The 26,010-nt window shown below is 36.1% G+C and overlaps 2 protein-coding genes across 2 annotated transcripts in view; one reads left to right on the top strand and one right to left on the bottom strand.

Annotated features, from left to right (window-relative positions):
• The window catches only part of cog5 (component of oligomeric golgi complex 5), a 174,182-nt gene that overhangs the window by 22,114 nt on the left and 126,058 nt on the right, over positions 1 to 26,010 (top strand). The gene's annotated exons all lie outside the window — the stretch shown is intronic.
• Positions 1,008 to 6,709, bottom strand: gpr22a (G protein-coupled receptor 22a). Its single transcript, XM_088922675.1, has 3 exons — positions 6,205 to 6,709; positions 3,732 to 4,807; positions 1,008 to 2,639 (listed from the first exon to the last, which is right to left on the bottom strand). Exon 3 carries the CDS (start codon positions 2,633 to 2,635, stop codon positions 1,337 to 1,339), a length of 1,299 nt encoding a protein of 432 aa, XP_088778801.1. The 5' UTR covers positions 2,636 to 2,639; positions 3,732 to 4,807; positions 6,205 to 6,709; the 3' UTR covers positions 1,008 to 1,336.

Genomic DNA, 26,010 nt, shown 5'->3' with positions numbered 1-26,010 from the left:
GACTACTGCCATTAGTAATAGGTAAAGATAAGCAATATATAAATAGGCATGACTTGACAACTTGTTAACGGCTCTGTACCTTGGTAAATTACATAATTTAAATGTAAGATGAGCTGCAAGGTAGGCTTTTTCCACATAATGAAAAATATTTGATTTAGTGAGAATATGTTTGTGATGCAGTCAGTGCAGCTGTGGAAAAAGCCAGGAGAATTGTAGGCATTCACTACAGAATTGTATGCCATTATAGAATATTGACTTTCTGCATGCAGACTCTGCAGTTCTAAGCTTATTTAAACTAGTTTACTTAATAGTCTCCTAATTCTAACTGTTAAAAATACCCAGTGGTAGTAGTTTTTTTTCAGCAAATTAATGTGAACCTGATAACCAGACATTGTTGGTTAAGCCCCTTATAAGTGCAATACCACTCTTCTTTCATTAAGCAAACTTAACGATTGAACAACCTATTAAAGTCAGTCCCTCGCTCATTTAGCATATCACTGTCCTTCCAGCATTCTGAGCTGTTCCAGTAGCTACAGTATATCAGAGTTCACAAAGCCTCTAAAAGAAATAGTATTACTTAAATAACCCAAGATTACATCTTGAAACACCTTTTTGTAAAAAAAAAAAGTAATTTAAAAAAGGCTTTTCAGATAATCATAATAGTTCTGATCAGCGTTTCTAATTAGCCTGAAGCAGCAATGACCTAAGAAACACAGTGCTTAACGCATTTAAAGACTCCCATTGCTATATCTTAATACATCTCTTCAAAACAAACACGTTCTGGTTTGAAAGCTTGTCTAGATCCATTTCAAATATTTTATGAGGTTAGAGCCAAAGGATGGATGAGTGGGGTTGAGGATTAAATAAAATAATAAATCTCTGCTCACAGCTGGTCAGTAGTATGTAATATGTGTTGACGTGATGTTGGTTGTAGTGGTATGTTGTCTCATTTTCACGTAATGTTGAGTTAATTGCAGTTAGTAAGGACGCCATAATAGCACACAATATTTTTCCTACTCGAGGCTATTTATTATAAAGGGACAGAGATATAGTGCTTAAGTGGCTTTTTTATATATATACATATATAATATATACATGGATCTTAAGTATTTACACAATGTATAGTGATGCATTTACAAAACCCATGCAATATGTACACAAAATCCTGTATCACCTTCTAAAATGTTTTCAACAATAAATAATAATAAATAATCCCCCATTTTGGACCATTTGTACATTTATTACAGTTGTATTTACATAACTACTTTGGATGAGTGATTTGTGTATTATGCATTATTACCTGACTGGAGTAAATGGCATTTTACATTTAATTTGCTTATTCCACTTCTTCGCTTGCTAGACATTTCTGCCTAACTTCATTTTCTTCAAAAGTCACTTTTTTGTTCCGTTTTGGGTCTATCCACGAGTTGTGAATGACTGCATTGTTAGGCAAGGGGTCTGCCTCCACTATGGACACCACTCTTTTTTTCATTTTGCTCTTGAGTACTTTTTGAAATTTCTGTCGCGTGAAGGCGTATAGCAGCGGGTGAAATATTGTGGTTCCATAAGCCATCACCAGAAAGCCAAGTCTTAGCCTGACCAGAAGACTGCTTGGCCCCACGCTTAAAATGATTGTGTTTAAAACAGTGATAGGTGTCCAGCACAGCAGGAAGGTGGAAATGATCAAGAGGGACATCCTGAAAACCCTCTTTTGTCTCTCCCGCCTCTCGCGGTGACGCTTCACAGCTCTCCTCAGAGCAATGATGACGGACACCGAAGTCCTTACGCCGAACATGACATTACGCCCTCCGCTGCTCTGCGACATGTCGGTGGTTTCGTGCTGCGTGGTCATCGATATTGTCTTTTTCTTCCGGGCTTTTTTCTTTTGCACTGTGGCAAACCTGGTACCGATCCTAATGTTCAAAGCCTGCAGGATTTTGGAATACGTGATGAGCATGACAATGGCAGTGAAAAAGAAAATGGGGATCTGGGCAAGGAGGTGATAATACAGCCCCAGCTCAGTGTAATATCTGTTGGTGTCCGTGCCGGGGAGAGTCTTGTTTTGCTCCGTTTTGTCACCTTGAAGGTTGAAGAAACTGACCTCCATGAATGGTATCAGGAAGCTAAAGAAGGACACAATCCAAATGATTGTGAGCAGCATGACTGCCCTACCCATGGTGAGGATACGGTTTGCTGGCTTTACCGAAATATCATAGCGGTCCAGAGTGATCGCAAGCACGTTGACTGCGGTCGCCACGCTGGCGAAAGAGACACAGGCCTCATGAAAGCAGCAGATCAGAGCTGTGTTGCTTTCTAGGGAAAGCAGAATAATAACGATGGTGAGGGGGATGCAGCCCACACAAATAATGACATCCAGCACATGCAGGTTCATAGTGACAATGTTACTGACTGAATTGATCAGGTTTGACTTCATGCAGTACAAGACGAGCACTGTCAAGTTGCTGCTGAGGCCCAAAACAATTTCCAGCATGAGAAAGCCAGTAAGTGAAACCTGAAAGCTCAGTGGGTATGGCAATGCCTGATTCATGTTGCTGCTGATGGATTCAGTACTGTCTCGTACAGTAACGTTGTTTTCCGACTGCATGGTGACTTCCAGCACTGGGGGGATATGCATTATCCTGCAAATAATGATGTTTTGGATTAGTGCTATAATTGTTAGCAGGCTTATCGCATCATCAACTTTTATTATGAAAATAACTTCAAACACTGTGGCAAGAAGTGGGAGGACTATATCATTGTCAAGGTCAGAATATCATTCACTATGTGTGAGCTTTAGTTCTGCCACTTTCAAATCATGATTATACTTAAAAAGAGTATTAGAATGCTTAACTAAATCTATTTGACATCTTCACTTACACTTAAAACATTTTTGTTGGCTTTTTTGTGCAATACTAATATAAAACCAGAATGACATATTGTTTGAAAGTATGAATTATGTAATGAGAGCAGTTGATCCATGAAGATGCTAAAGTTAAAAAAGATCTATTCTATGTTCTGTAACCAACATCAGTGCAACTCAAATTCAAACCATTAGGATTTTTCTGCACAGTAAACTAGGCAAGACATAAATGGAACTACTTTTACCAAATGTGGATTCTGAGCAGCAGCAGAGTTGTTATCTCAAAAAAATATTTAGTGTTTTAGGGCTTCAGCATTCATCAATTTCCCTATGGGATTAATAAAGTATTATCTATCTAAATACTTTATGGTGTCTTGGCTATTATATGTTAACTAGAAAAACATATGAATGCTTTTATATTTCTTCTGATTGCAGTACATACACTATAAACAATGCTGAAGCACTAGCAGTTTAGCATCAATAAGATGGGAAGGTACAATTTTTTACTTATGAATTTACATTTAATCTCTTCTACTCAGTGTTATTTTAAAGGCTCGTGTACTGTAAATGCAGTATGTTTACATCAAAACACCATTACTTGAACTAAGTAAATTAAGCCACATTCACTAATTTGTTCTTTGGATTTCAAAACAGCCTTCTCTAGGAATGGAAAATTATGTGGAAGCAAATACAGTATATTTACACTGGACTTTTTGATTTTTCCAGAGGAGGTCATACAAGGGATGTGTTGAGGGAATCGTGATGGAAATGACTGTGTCGCAGAAGCCAACAAGCAAAAGGCAGCAAGGCCTCCTTGCTTTCAAAGGGAAATGCTGGAAAAATGATTGGGTTCATGCAGCCTGTGACTTACCTTTCCCCTTAGTGTTTTCTTAGCCTCAGGAGGCTGTAAATGGGCTAAAGCTGATTTGCCGTTGTTTGTATAGGATGTCATTAGACCCAACCATTTTTTTTTCTTTTAGTTTACTACAGCGATTTGCTTTGCTCTTCACCTTGCTGGACACTTATTTGCTTCTTTAATTCTTCGAGGCTTGACATTCACTTCCCTGGTTTGAGTGTGTTTCCACGTACCAGATAAATGAAACTTATGTCCTCAAGGCTTTTTGGCCAAAAGCTAAGAGATTTGATAGATGAGAGGATCAGGAATTAAATGTCCAAGCCATGTCCTGTTTACAAAAATATTGTATTCCCAGGCAGCCAACTCTTAAATACTGAAGAGTACATGTAAATTTCACAGATGTCGGATTCTCCTTTTTGTAGCAAGCAAATAAAGTGTGCATTTTATTATCCAGTTTCTTACTCATCAAAAAAAAGTTTCATGTTGGAAAAACTATTTATTTGTAAACTTGTTCAATGAGATTGTTTTCACGGTTTATAAAAAAAAAACATGGAGAGCCAGGTTCTTCAGACAGCAGTTTATTTTCTGTCACAGTGTAAAAGGAGCTAATTATAAGTCCAGGATGGAAATGTATCCCTTTGTCAGCTGAGCATAAGATTTGCGTGCAATTGTGTTAAGGCTGAGGATGCAGTGTGAGCTGAGGAGCTTCAGTCAGCTAATTGATGTAGATCTTCATAGTCCTTTTACTTTGTGTTGCCATATTAAAAGCCTTTTGACTGCTGCAGGAATGAGATGCAGTGAATTGTAAATAAGAATTATACGTCTTCCACTTTGAACACCTTGTCAGCTTCAGCGGAGGGCTGATTTGGAGAAATTGTTCACGTGAAGATTCTCTCCATCAGGGGGAAATGAAAGCCCTTGTATTAGAAGTAAGAAGACTGCTAGAGTTTCGAGCAGACAGCCAGCCTAATTTATACAGTCATTATTTGTAAGAGCGAGTGGACTTTCTGGAGCCGGTAAAGACATAATCCATTATAAAAGCCTTGATTAGTGGTGCCTTTATCTTTTGTAGTTACTTCATTGTGTATATCCTGGAAATTAATAGAGAGGCTGTTAATTAAATTCAACTGAGAGTTCTCTGAGAGACCAAATATGTCATTTGTTATAGACAGTTGGTTAACTACAGTCTTCTCCATCAAACAGTGCAAACTTTGCTTACGTTTAATGCATGATCAGAGATTAGGTTGCCCTTTCACTTTTTCTTGATAAACATACAGGAGAACCAGAGTAATGCGAGAATATGAACTACATTTGGATATGCAGTTGAAGTAGGATATTTATTTTAGTACACAAGCACAGTTATATTTCGGTAGGTTAATTTGATTTTAATCTTGAAGTCCAGCAGAGTATGAACATGTTGTTCCTAATATTCTATTTATTCAGGGTATCAGAAGGAACACTGCATATTTGGCTCACAGGGGGCTGTGGAGCCAGACAAATTATAAAAAGGAAAAGTGCTAAGTCTCTTACTTTATAATGCTGCTATTCCTTTTAGATTAATAGAATATCAGTAACTATGCTGATAAATTGTGAAACGGCACACACTAGGTTTAAATAAAATTATAAGTGAACACACAGAAATCTCACATAGGGGAAAATTGTCAAAGAGTGTTAGTAGCTGAAGCTTTAGTCATATGTTGTGTCCAAAATGCAATTTTCCTCTTCTATTATGCAGTTATATCCACATGTAAGTCGTTTTCCCCTTTAAACCAGAATGTTTTAATAAATCCAAATTATAGTTTAAAAGAAAACAAACTTCAATCTAGTAATCTATCACATTGGGAAAAGACACATCTGTCATTGCCCTTGTAAAAAACACTTTGATTTTAAAATTTTCTTGGAACTAAATATTACACTACATGCTTAGAGTTACTGTAGTGTCTTGCTCTGATGCTGTTCCCAGTGATTACAGCACAGCATGGACTTGTTTAAATATAGGGAGAGCTCAGCATTTGCAGCAAACAAAAATCTGTTACAAGCACGGCTGAAAATATCATACCGTATGCATTTCATGAAGGCGTTTGTTTAAGCATTAATGTGTATGTTTAGAATGTTTTTCTACAACACGTTTTCTAAATGGTATAAAATTAATATTCAGTTAAAACAATTACTCGAGTTTAAAACTAAATGAAGACTGTACTATCTATAAATACTGTCTATATGCATGTTTTTATGCATATATCACACTAAATGTATGCTTCCTATGTAAGAATGCTACATGTTTTCTAGTACAGTTTTTGTTCTGTGACCTGTACTGTTTAGAAATCAGACTAACTGCTGTTTTTTTTAATCTTATATTATCTTTTAGATGTTACTTGACTCTCGTTTTGCTTTTTGAATATTAAAAATTAAAAATTAGTTCTTAAAATACTCTGCTTTATTAAGGCTGGGTCTTTTTTCTTCCAGCCAGTAGAAGAGAGAATTTTACCTTGCTGTAGAAGTGCTTTGGAAATGCATCTTTACACGCTCTTATAGCAGTCCGATCACCACAGCTTCACCATCCCCTTTGTTTCCAGGCATCCTGCATTTTGAGAACATCCAAAACTGCACTTGAGGAGCAGGGATTTAAAGAAACCTGCCCCACTTTCATCCAGCTGTTCTGAAATTCTTGCCGTTAAAAAAAAAAATGTGGTGAACCTGTTACTAGTGTTTGGTGGCGGTGGCTGCTGTTGCTGCTGCTGCTGCTGCCGCTACTACTACAGAGGCTGGTGCTTCTGTTTCTGCTTCTGTTTCTGCTCCAGAAAATCAATAAATGTCTGAAAATGCGTAATGAAAGTAATTTAACATGCTGAAGCCATCATGTCTCCAGAGACAATATTCAGATCCAGTCTTCCCAAAGTGAGAAGTATTTTACACAGTGGCTGTAGGGCAGCTCTCGCAGAATGACAGCTTGACTTGTTTCTGTGCTTCACTGCAGAGAATTGCAGTGCATGCTCTTGTTGTGATTGGTCTCTCATAATGGGCTTAACCCCATCTTCTCTGTGTAGGAGGCTTCTTTGTTCTTTTTCCATATTGATGGTTTTGTGGTAGAATATATCGGATTTTTCTAAGTGAAACAGGAACCTCTTTTTCAATATACCTATTTTCATTTCTCCATAAGCAGCAAGTGGGATTTGGTTGTGTTTTATATATAGTCACAGGGTCTCGAGCATACTTGATTGATGGAACGAACTGGCCTACAATACTTGTTTGGAGATGTGTGCGTGTATAGCCATTTATCCATTAATTATTACTCCTAGGCAGCATGTTATTAATATTGGTCAGTTTGTTAAAAATTCAAATGTATCTCAAACTAGTAAAAAAAATAAAGGGGTGATAAATACATTTAAACTTATGTGGAAATGGAGAGAAATTGAATACCTGATTGATAGTTTTAATTACTTTTGGCTGTCAGTTTACTGGAAAAATCACAGCCCTCCATTAATTTTATTTGCTTCATTTACTGTGTGAAATCAAAACCAGACGGCAGCTTTCTTTTTGACAAATAGCATTTAAACATTACTGGTAACCATGGCAGGTTGGGGAATTTCAACTTCAGCAGTGTCATGTTTACATTCAGTACACAGCGCCTGCCTGTTGTACAATATTTTGTGAGGACTTCAGATGTATCAGTTTTTAAATTAAATAGAATGAGCTTTGTAATAAGCATATAAGGCAGTACATGCCAAACATCATTTCAGCAATCAAGGATGAGAATCAAACCTAAGCACGTCTTTATGCGTCTTTATTGAAAGAATTTGACAAATGTAATTTGTATAGATTGTTAGATTTAGATCTCATTTTTCAGACAACTGAAATGGTTTACCAGCTCAGGCAGAAGACGGTGCCTTATTCTTTTTTTTATTGTATTGCATTCTTATAGATACCCAGTTTTTGATATTAAAAACTGTACTGTACAGCCAGACGTTTGAGTGGGCGTGCATTGTATTTAGTCTTATTGGCCTGATCTTAGGATTTAAACTACCTCTCTGACCTCTTGGCACTGCATCAGTCTCTACTATACAGTAAGTCCAATGAGCACCTAAAGTGACATTTGAACAAATGTGATGCTGTTAAATTCAGATTCAGGAAAGTCAGTTAAACGTGAATGTGGTACAAGGCTGCTGGCTTTAAACCATAAGGCTTGGCTGTTTGGCAGAGCGCAAGGTGGAGTTAAATGACTGGATCTTATTATTCACATTGACTTTAAGCTGCATAATCGCATTAAACTATGCTACTTATAATGTAAAGGATGAAGAAGAGTACATTGTGAATATGATGTACTCCTTCAGATCTCATTTGTAAAGGGAGTTATGGAGTAATCTAGTCAATTATTGCAGTTAATGAAAATGAAATATTACCAAATCATATACTGAGCTGATCATTTCTCCATGATTAATATTAGAAGTAATGTAAAGTAAAATAAACACTCATAGGCATAATGCTAGCTGTTCCCTGTGTCATGCCAGTGTTAGTGTTAACTTGACAATATGTCATTGGAAGCTTTATAAAGTCATTTACCTTCTAAATCCATAAATCTTGTGACGTCAGAGTTGTGTGCTTTTGGTGACCTGTTTTCTCTTAATCAAATCATTCAACTGATTCACAAAGACACAACATGCTGTTAACTTACATTTGCCAGCATCATAAATAGCTGTTATAAAAAAAAACACGTCAAAATCCATGTTTTTCTTTTTTCTTTGTTTTCATATTCATGAACATGAACGTGCATTTAAGTTATCACTCCCAAAAATGTAGAATGTTTTGTGCCCTGATCAATTGTTTGGGCTCATTTATCGTTTTTAATGCATTTGAACTGGTCAAGTTTGTTTTAGGCAGCATAATACACAAATCTGCTTTGTAGCTTTTTGTGTCATCAGTGCTTTTTTGTGGCAAAAATAGGAGGCTTTGATGTAGCTATGGAGGCTGATCAGCAGGAGAGGGAAAATATCTTGAAAGATGATCCCTCCCAGAAGAGTGAGAAAGCTTCCCAGATTTGAGTTGTGAGTTATACATGATATGTATATCTACATATTCCATTATTTACTGAGATTTGGAAAACCTGTAACATCAGTACAAATGTAAATTCACTGATATGCACATTTATTATGCTAATAATATTCTGATTCTTCATGTTATTTACTTAATAAAGCAATGAGCCACTGTACCCTGAATTTAATAATATCAGGGCATTGCCTACAGTCATATGTTAATTTTTGGGGCATGTCTCTGAACAATTTTGCCAACAATGATATGTGAAGACAAGTAATGATTTCTTAATCTGTCAAATAAAAACCACTGTAAGTCTTTTGGCACATGTTACTGTTTCTGCCAAACATACCCCAACACTAACTATATTCCTCATCCTACTGCTACTCCTGGGTCCATAGGAACAATTATAGACCGAGGGAGATTTGATGTGATTTATTAGCTTGCTACAAGCTTCTACTGCAACTACTGTTATATTTGAAACCTACTAGGTATTTAATTATTCTGCATCTCTAAATTTTTGTGTGCGGTAACGTTTATTTTGCACACCGTGTTACTGTAGCAACAACTGAACAGAGAAATATACACATTTTAGAGGCATGTGAACAAACAAGTGTAATTTAAATATTAACAACAGCCGAGAGCTGGTTACATGAGGAGAAAAGGTTTGTGCCAAATATAATGGATTCCGTTCACATTATGCGGAATGACCCAGTGACCTGATTATGTAGTGAAACAATACAAAAATAAGAAATATTGTGCTGTTTTGTGTTTTTATTTAATGTAATCTAATTTAATATATACCTATATATGTATGTATTATATTTATATTTTATGTAAACTATATTACCTTACATCTATATTTGTGTATGTGGTATGTTCTAATTAATATTATTTTATTATTCATTATTGAATTATTTGTATATTTATCAAAACACTCTGTTTGAATTTTTTAAATATCAAATTAAATTTCTTTCTGCAATTTTGCGCACCAATATGTGAATATTGCAGTGATAACATGATTCATTGTGCTGGTATTGTGTGACGTCCTGAGTTGTGGACAGAACTCAATTGCATAATTGAAAATCATCAAATAAATTATGATGGTATATCTACGGCTGTTGGACAGAGTTGCCAAATACATGGGGGTACTGTACTGTCAGAAAGATGTTCCTCTAAATTGATATGTAAATTTAATACATTTTCGATTTTATAAGTAATGCCAGGATATCATTATTTTTTTTCCGTTTGCTGTTAGTCAGCTGTGTTAATCTAATCCCAAGAATGGCATTTTCAAGAAGTGTAAGGAAGTCTCGGAGACTAAAAACTATTTGAACCACATTTTAACTGTGATTAATGTTTTCACTTTATTCTAATATGATATGGAAATCTGTCTGGTTCCCGCACAATCTGGTGTATACTTGCTATATGTATTTCATTTATTATGTGTAAAATGTCTAAATTCAGCCTATTATTCAAGGTTCAGCAAGCAAATTAAATTTGGTTCACTTGCCACATAGTCAGGATGGTCTTTTGTGGTGTGTTTCTTAAGTGGTTGGTGATCACACTTCACTGAAAATCTACTGAAGCACTAATAGCTGGTTCTTTACTCATGCATTGTTGCATCCAGGAAGTGTATAATAACAGAATACTGTATGGAAAGGGTTATATAGGTCGAATTGATGGCTTCTCAAAGGGGTTTAAAACAAGTGAATGAAGAGGTAATGCAATGATAGTGCTATTATTTAGCCCTTTAAACCCTAAGCTACACAAGTCTAGCTCAAATAACACGATAAACTAAGGAGATTAGTTTGTCTTATTATCAATAGAAGCTCAAATCCCATATCATCCATTTTGAACATTCCTTGTCATTCATTGAGTGCTCAATTAACCAGACACCTTTAAAGGAGTCGATTTGTTTAATCCCCAAGATTGCGTATTTTCAAGATACGTATTTGCAGCTAAGGAACAGGAGTCCCCTATAGTCCAACCTGTCAACCTCGGACCCCATCTGTGACCTCAGAAAAACCTCTGGTTCAAAACAACAGTTGTTGAAGTATCATCCAAAGGGAGGATTTTCTTTTTGTTTTTACTGATATTAAGTAAAGGTTAAGTTTGCTCAGTGGGATGTTGTTAAAAGATGTGTTTGTGGCATGAATGGCCCACGTATTCAGCATCTGCTTCTTACCTGCCATGTGTCACCCAGGTGGGTACTCCTCATCAGTGGTGGTTGACGTGGGTCCCCTGGTATCTATTAAACACTTTCATATAAAAACACTAGATTTTTATTATTACAATCTAACCTTTTCACCTTCTCACCTTGCAAAGGATGCTTGTTTCTATAACATTCATTTATAACTTGAGCATGTTTGAAATGGTTTTAGTTTTGTGTCACTTTAAGAGACCTAATAAAATAATAAACCTGGTTGTAATGCTTGGTTTTAGTCGGATCTGTTGATATGAGGAGACCTGTATCAGCAAAACAGGATTGGGCTGTTAGGGAAGATCAAAGGTAAAGACTGAATATGAAAGGTGAGAAGAAAAGTTGTGTCCTCACATTGTAGCAAAGCAGAAGTGTCAACAGCAGGGTAGGCCTGAACTGGGGTTGCTCAGCAATGACTGTAAAAAGAGCTTGAGTATGATGGGGATTTTATAAGTCTAGTGGAGTGTTATCAGGCCAAAATGAAGCACTGGTTGACACTGGCTTTTTTTATGGAATCCAGTGTCCTCTTACCTTCTCAAAAGAAATTTCACCCAGTTAAACCAGTACTATACTTTTAAAAATCTATTACTCAGTAATGACCTTAACTATTGACTTTTGGTAGTTAGAATTGCCCATACTGTGGGAATTGTGTTGTATAGCTTTAGCAATGCATGGCCATGACTTTTGTCTGTCTAATCCTGTTGATCTCTCAGAGTGTATTTTTATACAGTGTGGAGAAAAGACACCCTCACAACTTTCTGAATCAGTGTGTGCACTTAGTTTTTCACACCAGGGTATTGAATGCTGGCTGAAGTTTTTTAAATAAGTAATGACAGAGTAGAATGTTAATGTGTTATTGTCAAGTGAGGTTAGTTTTATCTACTATTCGGACTTGGTAAGGACTAGGTGAAGGTCCAATTTGTCACTATGTTAAGTTATTAAATATTTTAATGGAGCGTACTTTCATTTTCACTGCACTGCATGTCTATGGGATGAACGTCAGTGGTCTGGCAAGAACAGAGCTTTGATTTTATGATGTTCTTTCAACATTAAGTGTTAATAGTTTAGATTTAGTTCAGCTTTTAATTGAAGTTAATCACCATATTAGAAAATTACCAGATTCATGTAGGTTCTGCATTATTTACACGAATGGAACTGTGTAATGTATAAAATAATAGTTCCTTGAATATTAAATATGTCTGGAAAAATCATCTATGAGATGTTGTAGTATACATAACTTCTACAGTACTGTTTTGTACACATTGTGTATGCTTTATGATACTATTTAATGGGGAGGAAAAGCCTTTTTATGTTTAACACTGAGATTATGATTAGAAAAGGGAGCACATCCAAGCAAAGTTGGTTTATTATTCTTTTTTATGTGACCCTGTATAAGGTTTCTTGAAAAGGTTATAAAAGAGACAACTGACTGCTTTTCATGAGAAGTCAGATAAACCTCCCCCAGTGTTTAATGCTAATACATGCAGAGCACATTGTTGAATCAGTGCAGTGAGACTGATCACAGTGACCTCATAAAGTATCAGCAGCAAACAGTTTCTCACTATTAGTATGCCAAGGTACTGTACATGTGAGCATTTGTGATTATGTAATTTTGCAGTTGTTCTTCACCAGGTCCCTTAAAGCAGGAAAACCGAAAACATACTTGGATGTTTTTTTAAATGATAGACCACCCTTCAAACCTCGGAATTTGAACCTACTTTTTTGAATGTCTGGTTCAGAAACCTCCTTTGTAACTGATGGGTACTGAAAGAGATCCTGATTTTTAAAGAAAAAAAATGAGTAGGCAGGCGATGAGTTATTTGACTTTTGTTTATCAATTATTAATAAGGCAATAGCTGGTGCCAGTGAATGGGTGAGTTAATCATCATTGTCATTTTTACTGTCACTTATTTTTTCACTAGAAAGGCAATTGTTCTTGGCATCACTTTGTCTTACATTCTTTCCGTAGTCTCTGTGGTTTCTTATAAGTGATAGTCCTACCTGACTGTGACACACCAGTTGCCCTCCTGAGAATATATTGCTTTATCAGGCTTCAATTCTATGAACTCCTCGAGTCAAACTTCTGCTTCATTAATAATGCTAGCTTAGTCATCTCTGGGGTGGTCAGCATATCCTTAACTGTATTATGGGGCCTATTCTGCACCAGTTACAATTATAACTTAGTATAGTAGAATTAGTGAGCATTGGTCCAGTTTAATTCTTTATTCAATATATTTATTCAAAATGTGTATAAATTCCATAATGCTGATCGATGTGTTTAAATTCTACCACATGTCATAAGTCATTTCTCATTACAAACATCCAGGAAAAGGATGAGCTTTTTTCAGTCTTTTCAGAAAAGAGGAACATCTCAGCTGCTTTGAAACATTTTCAGAATGCCTAAGGGATTCTTTTATGTACACACATGGCGTATTGATGAGAAACAAGCAGAGTATAAAATAGACGAAGGTAGGTAATGACAATGCATTTCATCACAAGGGAAAACATCCATCTTAATATCGAAAGAGTTTTGCCATTTAGGATAGCAGCTGTTGCTTGGTGCTTTAAAAATGTAGTTATTAGAAAGCGGATTTCACCAGATTTTAAAGAATTAAGCTAAAACTTCACCCATCCCCATCTGTAAAATAAGTCTGTATGATAGTGGATTTCTCTTCACATTCATCAGTGGTGTAAAAGTACTCACAGTGTAGCACGTATCCTAGTCACTGTGATCAAGTTTAGATTAGGGAACGCTACAGGAGGTCATTCTTGCCTTCTGCCATAAGACTGTACAACGCATCCACCTTGCGTCTGGGCAGAGGTAACATTGACAGTGACCTATTTCTGGACTAAACACATCTACACATCTACTGCTACATCTGCTCTCTTTCTTTTCACGTTAACAACCGTTATTTGTGGAATATATGCCAGGGACCCGTGCAATACATTTATATTTATACCTATATTACATCTATATTTCTATCATATGTGTTATACGATTTTTCTGCATACTGTTCTGTTCTAGATTGTTCTTTGTGTGTCCGGACTGTGAGTAACTCTTTTAGTGCACCCCTCACTGTACTGATTGTATTGTATGTATTGTACTATTATTATTATTGTATCATTCGTTACACTGTGGCTGTGTTGTCTGTGTAAAGCTGCTGTTGCACTGCAATTTCCCTCACGGGATCAATAAAGTATGTATCTATCTATTAAGCATGATTTTAAATTTACACTTCAAAACCATCTAAAATAATGACTGATTCAACTTATGCATTAAAACTGGCAATAGGAATTAAGTGTAAACTACAGTGTGGTTCTTCATTGGACCTCTAATGTTTAATTGTTAAATTTATTTTGAAAGCAATTAGAACACAAACGTTGAAGCTGAATTAGGTGATTTGTTTCCTCTTTATGGGTTGGGATGTCAAAATATGTATTAATCAAATCACCACAGCGTAGACACTTTACTGTTTTTAGATTATTTTTAGATGATTCCTGTCTATCAGATTAAAATGCAGGGCTCCTTCTTACCTATTCCAAGCATCACCTTCTTTCTTCATGATGATGATCCTTCTGTCATTTTACACACTTAACAAAGTCATGTTCTTCAGCTGCAAAATAAATATTGTTGAACTTCTCTGAATTTTCTCTCAGAAATCAGTGGCAATCTGTTCTGTCTAGGGCAAAATGCAGTAGTTTAGATGAGATCAGTCCAGGTAGATGTGGGACGTCATCGTATTATCCCTGCTACTTGTGTTCCAAATTCTTAGTCATGTTCTGGGTAAACTCAAGCATACCTTGTATTTTTTTATTGCATCTTCACAATTCCTAGAAAATTCCAGTACGTAGAAAATGATAAATCTGCGGTAGCACATTTTTTGTCATTGACTAGACTCCAGTTTCACACCACAAGTAATCCTGTTTCAACAACCAAGCATTTGTCTAAGGTTATTTCACAGGCAATGCATAGAATTTCACTACACATGGATATGGCAGCACTGCACTTCCTTATCTATATCAATATTTTAGGTTCTGGTATAGGTCATCGATTAGTCAAGTTTGCAGATGATGCCAAAATAGGAGGATTAGCAAACACTATATAAGCAGTAAATTAAATAAGCAAAGGTCTACATTAAATTTAAGACTGGGCAAACACCTGGCACATAACAGTGTAGACAAGTATAGAGTAATAAATGCAGGTAGAAAAGACATAAACTACAGAGACAAAATGGGAAACAGTGAGCTTGAAGAGGCTGCCTGTGAAAAGGATGTACAGTATGTGCTTATCTGAATGCATCACTTACATCTAAACAGTGTGAATTGGAAATTCCATCCATCCATTTTGTAACGACTTTATCCGGTACATGGTCCCATGGCGAGCCAGAACTTTTCCCAGCAAGCAACAGTTGCCAGACAGGATACACCCTGAATGGGACGCAAGAAGGTTACAATTAAAACTAAAAGGGAAAAATGTTTTTAAAGTTTTGAAACATTCTAAAATAAAACCAGTATGCCACATTAAAAATGGACAGGTCTTAAGACCTCGCTAAGAATATTGTGTATAATTTTTGTCACCATGTTATTGAAAAGGTACTGCTGCCCTGGAATTAGTTTAGAGAAGAGCAGCCGGATACATTCCTGAGATTTAAGAGAATGTCCTGTAATGAGAGGCTGAAGGAACTGAACCTTTTTGCTCTTGACAAGAAGACTACAAGGGAACCTGATCCAAGTGTTCAAAATCCTCAAAGGTATACACAAAGTCAACCCAGTTTAATTCTGCAGAATGAACAGTGAAACAGGTACACAGGGCACACGTGGAAACTGTGTGGAACTGCATTTAAAAGTAAAAGAGTTGTAGTAGTGTAAAACATTTCACCCAACCATGTTGTTAAAGCCAATAGCCTGGCATCTTTCAAGAAATGGCTAGATGAAGTCCTTTGATCAATTAACCACTGACTACCAAACTAGCCTCCTCTCAGTTGTAACCTTTCCTATGTTCTTATGTACAAATCACGTATGCTGTACCTCAATAGTTTCATTTCCTGTCTGGAAAACTGGAATGGCGTTTCAGAGGATTTTGGGACTTAAACTAAGAGCTAGCAAGGAAGATTTTCCATAACCCCTAATAGAAGAGGAAGACTTATTCCTGAACAAAACATCTGTTTACATTTGTCTAGTGTCAAAGAGCTGTTAGAAGCCGTGGGAAAGAGCAGAAATTCCTACAGAAAAGATTGTGTGTGTTCAGGATATGAGGTCTTTGAAGGGTCTTGTACAGTAAGATATTGGCCCCCTATTCACTTACATTAAGGATATCTAAATGTCTTATAAAAATTATCTTTTATCTCCTCATATTTGTGTAGCAAAAAAATAAAATAAACATTTTATTAGTACCTATACAGAACAAATCTTATTTAATAAGTTCTAATTGTGCACTCCTATTTTAAGAGAGAAAAGGAAGAAACTTTTGTTTGCTTTAATTTGAATTACCTAGTATGTTACATTCAGGTTGACTATTAAAACACTGGCCTTTGGGATTTAAACAAAACATAATATAAAATCTTTGCAGTTTGATTTAGGAAGTGTAGTCCCAATCCTGCTGGCAGCATCAACATTGTTCTATTGTACCCCTCAATTTTTTAAAGTAACCTCGTGTTCTTTTCTTGTTAAATTATTTTTCTTTACTTTCCCTAAATGACACAATTGACAAAAAAAAAATCTTGTGCTAGAGATTACTTTGGGTTTGAGACACCTCAGCAAAGGCAAGCTCTCTTAATGTTACCTGCAATTTCACACAGGTTTATACTGTGAAATGACATATTTGTGCCTGATATTTTTCGGTCAATGTTATGGTTCTTATTTTTTCTTTCAACTATATATGAATCATTCTCAACACAGTGAAACTCCTGGTTCCAGAGTGTGGAAGAGTCACAGAGGTGGAGAGTCATGTGCTCAGGCGTCTTCCTTGGCAGTGACCCGCACTGAAGATGCCTCAGGGCCCGCAGGGGGAGAATCCGTGGATCAGAGTCAAAAACAAGCTACACTTTCCGTTCAAAGATGAATCTGGCAGATTTATTGCAGAAGATATTGCGTTTGTTGCCGAAGTTGTGCACAACTTCAAACCCAGTTAATAACTTTAACTGGAACCAGAAAGTGAAATCAGACAAGAAATAAAGTCAAGCTAAGTGGGATATAACTTTAAACGAATTATCACAGCAGGCTTTATCAGGGCCTTACTGAGAGGAGGTAGAAAATGTTAATTTTATAATGAAGCCTAAATGTTTAATTTTGAAAAGGTTGCTTGTAATAGTGCTTTTTAGTTTTAGGAGCAAGATTTTTTTTTCATTTCCTTTGTGGGCTTTTCTTGAGCCACTTTACTTTCATAATGAAAAGCAGGTTTATTTCACGCTTGCTTTCACACAGTTATCGGCAGGTACCTGGCCGAAAGCCAAGTGGAATTTATTCATGTCTTTATCCCTCTACCCCTTCTTTTGTTGGTAAAGAATATTTGCATCACTATAGGGTCATTACGTGTACCCATACAATTATTTAATCAGATGCAGTTTGATCTCCTAGGGCAGCTTCGGTAGCGTTGTCAGGTGGAGACGAATTTGTTCCCTAGTAATATATTTATTAAACTTGGAAAGTTGTGGGCTCTCTTGTACCTCGTGGTAAGAGTGCAGTAGATATTGGAGTCTTGAAAAAGAGGAGGAACAGTAATTTTATGTACCCTATCTGCTTTCTCAACCTGTTTTTGTCCTAGGGTCATATCATTTTCCAGCTTATGTGTTACTTGACAGGCAAACACTTCAATTAATGCACAGTAGTTAAAGTTCCTTGTGTCTTGGCTGAATGCTTATACTTCGTCTTTGATGGATGAAAAATTCTTATTTGTCACGCTAGATACTGTAAAGTTTCTGACAGGCTTATGTTATTTAAAAAATGTAATCTTTTTTACTGATTCCCTTTGCTGAATTGAAAGGAAGCTCCTCTTCCTGACCATTGTCTCCTTTTAGTTTAATTTTACTTAAAATGAAGTAGGATAAATGGATGTTCCCGCAAAGACAAGTACATTAGCTGTGGAATATGTATTGTTGACAGCAAATTTCATATTAATCTTGTGTTTTTTCATCAAACTAGAAACTAGGTTTCTAGTATGTAGTATGATGAAAAAGAGGAGTGTCTTTGTTGCTCTAAAATATTATTATGGAATATACCTAATTTCGTGCACTTAACATCTTTGAGGACTTTAAAAGCTGTAGGTTGTAGATCCTACAAATCAATTGTTTCCCCTTTTCCCAAAATAATATCCAAGTAAAACCCATGAGAGAACAGGTCTCTTCCTAATTAAATTCCTTGCAGGCCCTGGAGAGGTTTTCGGGGAGGTTTGAAATGCTATTAGTGACATAACCTTACAGCCAGAAATAATATAAAGCTGCATATACATATATTTTTGTTCAGGGAGTGCTTTCTGCAAATTATATAGGATATTTCATGCCTAACACAACTTAATTTGTGTAGACAACATAAAAACATAGAAGATTTCCAGGAGGCATAAAACATCATAAAAATGTAAATAAATAACACTACAGGACAAAATATTAATAAGAAAAGGTTATATTATAAAATAGGTTCCCATGAGATTTAAAATTCAAACTGATGGGGAATCTATAATCATATGCAGTCAGGAGCTCCTAGGCCTTTTAGTTCTTATTGAGTCTTTCAAGTTAATACTTTGAAATGTTTTTTTAGTTCAGATTTACTCAAAATGGACTATTCAGAGATGTCACAAGGGGCCTGCTCATGAGATACACAAGAGCCATATGTGGATATTGTGTACGTGTGTCGTTGTGCCTCAGTGTTGAACTACTGGTCTCATAGTACCGTCACAGCTGACAGCTTTCCGGAGCTATTCAAGGAAATGACTTTTTAAAAAAAAAATTTTTAAGCTGAATGTGCTTAGTCGTGAGTTTAGTATAACTTCATTTTATAAGTAGTTTTACATTTACAGTAACTAAAACAAAAAATACCTATTTTTTACATTATGTGAGAAAGTTTCTGTTTTAACTGTTTAAATTAAGGGTCTCTACTTGTTACATTAAAAAGTTAGAAAATGTTTTTGTTGATTTCTGTTTTTAAATGACGTCAAACCAGGGTTCATTTGTTTTTCAGAAATGTTTTTTATTTTTAAAATATTCAAGAGTTAACATGGTATTTTCACTGGTTATTGTAAAGTGTCATAATCCCACTCAAAAGTCTAGAAACAAAGGGAATCCTTGTAGCTTTCTAGAATGAAAGATGATGCAGAGCCTTCCAGGCAATTAGGAGGATCTTAAGGGGCACATGATATTTATGAAGATATATTATTGACAGAAAATTGCATTGTTGTACTTGAAAAGAGGTACAGTAAATGATCAATTTCTCTCATTTCTTAGACTGTTATCTTTGGAGCCCTTTGTTTTGTAAATCAAACACACACAGCCTATCCTCCTATATATCAAGAAAATAATTTTACTGCAGCTGACATCTTGTAGTCCTAAAAAGCATTGTTTAGTCTCCTGGTCAATATGTACATTTTCTGAATGGCCAAAGACACATGTTTATTGAAAATATTTCTGAAAATACAACCCTTTTTTACTGTTTAACAGACTTCATTGAATTAATTCAGTTTGATAAAGGTTAATCCTGGTAACTGCATGTTTCTGTATGGATCAGTATAATTATTGTACACTTTCATTGCTTGGTTTGACATCCTGAAAACGAATTATGGTGTTCAATTAGAAACTACTTGTACAGTTTATTAAATGATGTTCATCACAAACAGTCTCTGTTTTAGCAGTTGGATTATGTGAAATATTTTTTGCAGGTTGACAGTTATTTTCTGAAATTTTTGCTGCTTAATATTTTGCAGTATTTATTTTCAAGTTATATTTCCAGTCATGTGTTACTTTAAATGTTGTCAAAATTGAATGAAATACTAATAATGTAGTTCTCTTAATTTATTTAAAAATGGCAGTACTCATGTTTTGTGATTGTGAACAATTGGGTGATTTCTTTATTTCAAGTGATGGATTCTCTGAAGTTCAGTCCTTTAGATATTGACCAATAAATATAACGTACTGCTAAGCTCAGTGAGTCAGTAAATAACAAAAATGAAGTAAGACCTCATTTAGAATATTTAGAGATTTGTGCTCTAGAATCAATTTAGAGAAGACCACTCCAAAAAATTTCTGGGCTTAAATTAATATTCTCAGATTTGAACTGCAAGGATACCTAATTAAAGTTTACAAATTTTCATAGGCATTGACAAAGGCAACCTAATAGACGTCTTCAGTGTAAATAGTGACACATGACCGAAAGGACACAAATGGAAACTATAAGGACCTGCATTTAAAACAGCAGACGCATTTTTGCGCAAGGGATTGTGTACATCTGGAACAGTCATGCTGTACAGCTTAGTTGTTTTAGAACAGCCTAGCCTAGTTTAAGAAGTTGTTACCCAGGCTTCTTGCAAAAAACAGCTGGATACTTGAATCAATTACTTGATAGTGACTAAACAAACTACATGGACCAAATTACTTCCAAAGTCTTTTTCATAACCTTTCTAACATTGTTTCAGTGCAATGTAAGGCATGTGGGTTTTAGATAACATTTGCACACTAGCAGTGTAGAATGTAAGTTTGATAAATCACGCTACATACTGTATATGTGTTTTACTGATAAATTAAAATTATTTCTCAGTGTGACCTCTGTGACTCCAGTTTGTTTTAAGGAAGACTAATATCTACAGTTGAGTGTCTACATTTTAGGGCATGTCTTGTGTTTCTTTAGGACAGTGTCAGAGGTACTCTGATGTACATGTCTAAGTCAAAATGAAGAATAAGAATATTTGTATATCAACAATTTATTAAAGCCTTTATAACTACTACTGTAACATCTTTGACTGTTATTAATACAGTGAGAAAAAAGTTTGTCATTTATCTCTTAAATTCACATTGATCAGAATGTTCAAAAATGTAATCACAACAACTCAATGTAAACTAAAATTATTAAGTGTTTTAGTAGCTAATTCATCATACAGCATGTGCTTATCAAAGCTAATTGATTGTCAGGTGTTCCTCAGAACATAGTGTTCCTCTCTGCACATCTACACTGCTTAAAGACTATATTTTGTTCTACAAAATACACGTATCAGCATTGTTAATTTAAAATATAATGGCTTAAGTCTCACTAGATCATTATAGAATTATATCTGCACACTGAGATTAAACATCTTGATAAAACACCTCCCCCCCCCCCCCCCCCCCGCCCCAACAATGCGTGCAGTACACTTTAAAATGGAAAATGTGCACGTGGAAACGTTTTTTTTCGGCTGTGATTTCCTATACCTGAAAGCATTTAATGAAAAAAAATGTGGAAGAACCTTCTTAATTCATGTAATTCACATTTTTTGTACTTTCTGGATGTAACTGCCTAAAGCTTAAGTCTAAAAAAAGCTTTAAGATTGCTGCCTGATATATGCATTTAAGTACTGGCAGCTTTAACATAAATGTCCGTATTAATTTTCCAATTCATTTTCTAACCACGGTGTCCAATTAAGGGTCACGGGGAAACCAGAGACAAGCAGCTGGTGCATTGTGGGTTACACCCTGAATGGGACGTCAGGTCCATCACAGGGCATATGCAGACACGGAGACAAACACGCACACCGGGGCCAGTTTTCCTAGAAGCAAATTAACATACTGGTATATCTTTGGGCTGTGGGAGGAAACCGGAGCATCTGGTGAAAGCACACGTGAACAAGGGCAGAACATGCAAACTCCACACAGATAGCACTTCGGTTCCGGAATTGAACCGTGGGCTTCAGCACTGTGAGGCACCAGTGCTTCCCACTGCACCTCTGTGCCACTCAGATGCAAATTTTGTGAGAGACAAATTATCTGTTTTTATATGCACATTGAAAAATACACTGTTATATGTACAGTATTTGTAAAAAATGCCTTTTGTCAAGGGATGTTCTGTTTTTACATAGTATGTTGCTTTGTGTAAGAGTCTTCTGGGTTGGGGTGTTGCAGAACAAGAAGGAGTCCTTGCAATAATGAAGAAAAATCTATGTAATTTTCACCTGTCTGTGCCTCATGCTGGCTTTCAAGGTCATTCGTAATTCTGCTGTGAATGAGCAGCTCGTTTGAGAAAGCCAAAGGTTATTTTTTGTGCTAAAAATCAGACCCAGTCTTGTCCATGATATACACCCTTGTCTTTTAGGTTTTATAGCACACAGCCTGAAAGTGAAAAGAACATAAAGCTTTATATGAGATTTTTTTTCAGATCTCCAAATTCATGTTTTACATATTTCTCATTTTTATTTTTGTTTTAGGAACGTCTTGATTTTAAATACTGGCAGGAGAATTTAATAGGCCTTCATAATGTCCTATTGTCTGAGTTTAGTTCCTGTATCTCCGAGTTCACTTAGGCATGACAAATCAATAAATTGCACTCGCGCCTCTTTTGTCTTATTCCTCCATTTATAATTTGTATCATCTCCTGGAGGATTGACTGAATAACTGAACCGTGAAGCTTTAGGTCCAGCTTGGGTGTCTTTTTGAATGGTGAAATGATTTTGTGCATTTTTGTTTTCTAGAGTTACATTTCTTTTTAAATTCATAACTGATTACTTTTAAAAAATCCTAATAATTTTGATTTCAAACTTCCCATCTGAAATCATTAAGTGCTCTTTGGCTTGTTTTAACTTCTATGACCTCCATACCACATATGGGGGTTAGAGATAGCTTCTAGGTCTTTTTAGACGTGAATCATATTCAAGTACTGTTCTTAGAATTAAAACAGTGACTGTGTAATGACCTCAAAAGAATCTAATATGCCTAATCTGTATACAAATTATTATAATGCCCCTGGAAGAAAAGTAGTGTCAAGACAGGGTTTTTGCCTCTGATACAGAATAATAGCCTTAAGTTGAAACATGTTCTGTTAGGTTTTGTAAATGTCATTGCTGTTGAGCATTAGGTAATGATGAATAATAAGGCAAACGTTGTTCTACATTCCTTTTGCATCCAGGTCCTCTATTACACATACAGTCATCTCTGAAATGATTGGCATCCTTGATAAAAATGAGCAAAAACAGCTATATAAACACAGGTAACAAGCTATAGTTTATAACTATATTCTTGTATTTTAACGCAATTCCTCAGGGGGAAATTTTTTTTAATAGTAATAATTTTATCTATCAAAAGCTTTTGATAAATGTGGTATGTTTTGCACCCCTGATGACTCTTATAAAGTCAGACAGTTAAAGTTGCGTTAATATGTTGCCTTTTTGTGTTCATCTCAGTGTTAAGGGGCTATACCCAATTTACCTGCCATTCTAAGCCATATTTTTTTTTCAAAACTTTAGGATTGTAAAATTCAGAAGAGCAGAGCAGGGTGATAGGATCTTCCTGTTGTAGACACAAATGCTGTTTGTAGAACCCTAGTGCTTATGGAAGGACATCCCTTATGTGCAATGTTGAGGTGATAAAATCTTGAGAACGCTGCACCTTCCTTGTAGGGGTGTCACAAAACAGTTTGAGTACTGTAGGTATCATAAACCTAGACAGACAATTTAGTGACACCTTAGATATCTGAATTGGAATCGACACATAGTAGGAATCAGCACATAATATCTGCAACCCGGTGGCCAAGCATGAGCCAGAATGCCGATATACCAAGCTAAGGGAAATACCTCTGGAGTTGCTTGTTTACCTGCCCTTACCTGTCATGGCACATTGAGGTGGCACACAGTAGAGTTGACTTTTGGTATAGATAGCAACTTCCTCTTGTCCGGCAACCCTTGCAGGAATTGTAGAATTATCAGAATGTCATAGTCATTGCGCTTACTGAGGTACCAGGACTGGGAAAACCCCCAGCTTGCATGAACACTGTGTCCTTGTGGAAGGTGCTCTAATGCTCTGGAGGGTGGAAATGCCTTCTGTTGAGAGACTCATTCCTATCTTAATGGTGATATACATAGAAAAACATAGATGAAACTGCAGGTTCTGGGTGGCATAGGGTCCCATTGCCTTGGTCAGGGTTCTCCTGGGAGAAGTTGCACAAGGAGAGTGAACCACAGCTGTCCGTGACAGTGAGGAGCCATCAAAAGCAGCTAAGCGAACAGCAGAGAAGCGGACGTGGCCTCCTGTGGCCAGGGGAGAGTGAGGACGTTTACGTCCAGTAGTCTCCTGCACCCAGAAAGGAGAACCTGAGGACTCCCTGGGGGTGAACAGGGTGACTCTCTCTCACAGCACACTGAGGAATGTTGAAACCCATTCAGTCGGCATTTTTATGGGAAGGTGCATATTTCCAGACAAATACATTGCTGCTGAATCAAACTGGTTTAACCACATGTAGAAACAAATATTCTTTTTTTAAACTGTTTCTTAAGAGTATGTCAAATACTCAAGAGATATTATAATGTATCCAGACAAACAGTGCTTTTACTTAAAAAATGTGCTGTCTTGGTGAGAGGGTGTGGCATCGTGATCTGGCATTCTGGTAGGAGGTGGATGGAACTGCCGTGCTTTTACAGTACGTGTATGAAAGGCAAACATGCATTCTCACAACAGTACACACACAGGAAGACCACTGCAACTTTCTAGCCCATTGTCATTATTTAACATTCATAAATATGTAACTGGCATCTGTGTCACATGCTGAAAAATGGTCAAATAAATGTCAGAGTCATTATTGGATATATAGATTGACATTTCTGTTGAAAATGCAATGCAAATATCTATGTGGTTGTAGCAATCAAATGCAGAACCAAGTGTCGTGACAATTCTACCAGGTGTTCCTAATCCTGGGAATGTATAGAGTTGCTACCCTGGGTCACACAACCCATTAAATATGTTGAAGGACTGTCAGATTTTTATTTTTAAGGTTACCTCACCCTCTCCAATAAATGTTTTCACTAAATCCTTACTATAACAAATTAATTAATTGAAAAATATTTATTTATGTCCCATCCTGTCTAAATCTAACATCATCTGTAACTTTGTTCTGTACGTGTTTTATTTTCTGCCTTTAATTATTTTTAGAGCTCGCGGATTATACTATGAGACCCCACCCCATCTTCAACAGAAAACTAAAAGCAAATCCAAAGGTTTACTTCTGTGGTTTTAAGTCATTTTCAAAACGCTCTTCTGATGCTCCCTGGGTTTTGCAAGCAGTTTCCTTTCCATGTTTACTTCCAAGGATAGGTGTTTGAAGGTTAAAGCCTTTTTTTGTGAAATGCAGCTCAAGTATGTTAGATTGCACTGTGGATGCAGTTTTTCACAGCCTTAAGATCTAATCACATCATAGTGCTGTGGGTTGGATTTTCTTATATATTTGTCATGCTTTTCATATTCCAACTTCTGTCTGTCTGGGACTAGCCAATACAAATACAATACCAGGAACACTGATTATGTTGCATCAGTACAGAACCCATGATTAAATGAGACATTTGTAGGCTTGTTGAATAATCAGTTGAATGTGTGCTGCTCGTATTTCAGCGAATTGTTCACATCTCTTCTCTGCAGGGTTTGTTATGTGGCTATGGCTCTCTGTAATAGGTGATAGGTCATCCTCAAAGAATAGATTTCCCAATAGGAGTGAAACGGAATATTGCCTAAGACATTTTCTACATATAATGTATGTATATTTGTCACATTCATTTGTGACTGTAAACCACAAAAACAGTATAAATTACCTTTAGTTGCTTCTCAAATCATGTTTTTTTTTCCAATATTGTTTTTGACAGCATTTTATCTACTGTATGTCCCTTTCACCATTGGGGTGGATTACTTTGTGCAAATCTTTTAGTGAGTGAAAGGAAACTTCTTTTGTGTCAGGCAAATATTTCATGACCAGTTATTTTAAATATTTTTTGTGCTCATAATTCCCTTGTCTTATCTTATGTTTTTCTTCATCCCTGGTTCTCATTGGTTTTAGTTTGTTTGCCCTCTTTTGTCCTCCTTTTCTCTAACATTCAGTTTTGGGTTTGCCTTATGTTTCCATATTCCTGTATTG

The sequence above is a fragment of the Atractosteus spatula genome, chromosome 8 (assembly GCF_055471065.1).
Source record: "Atractosteus spatula isolate fAtrSpa1 chromosome 8, fAtrSpa1.hap1, whole genome shotgun sequence".
In the NCBI taxonomy this organism is placed as follows: Eukaryota; Metazoa; Chordata; class Actinopteri; order Semionotiformes; family Lepisosteidae; genus Atractosteus; species Atractosteus spatula.
The sequence above is the reverse complement of the archived record's forward strand: the minus strand, read 5'-3'. Positions and strand labels throughout refer to the sequence as shown.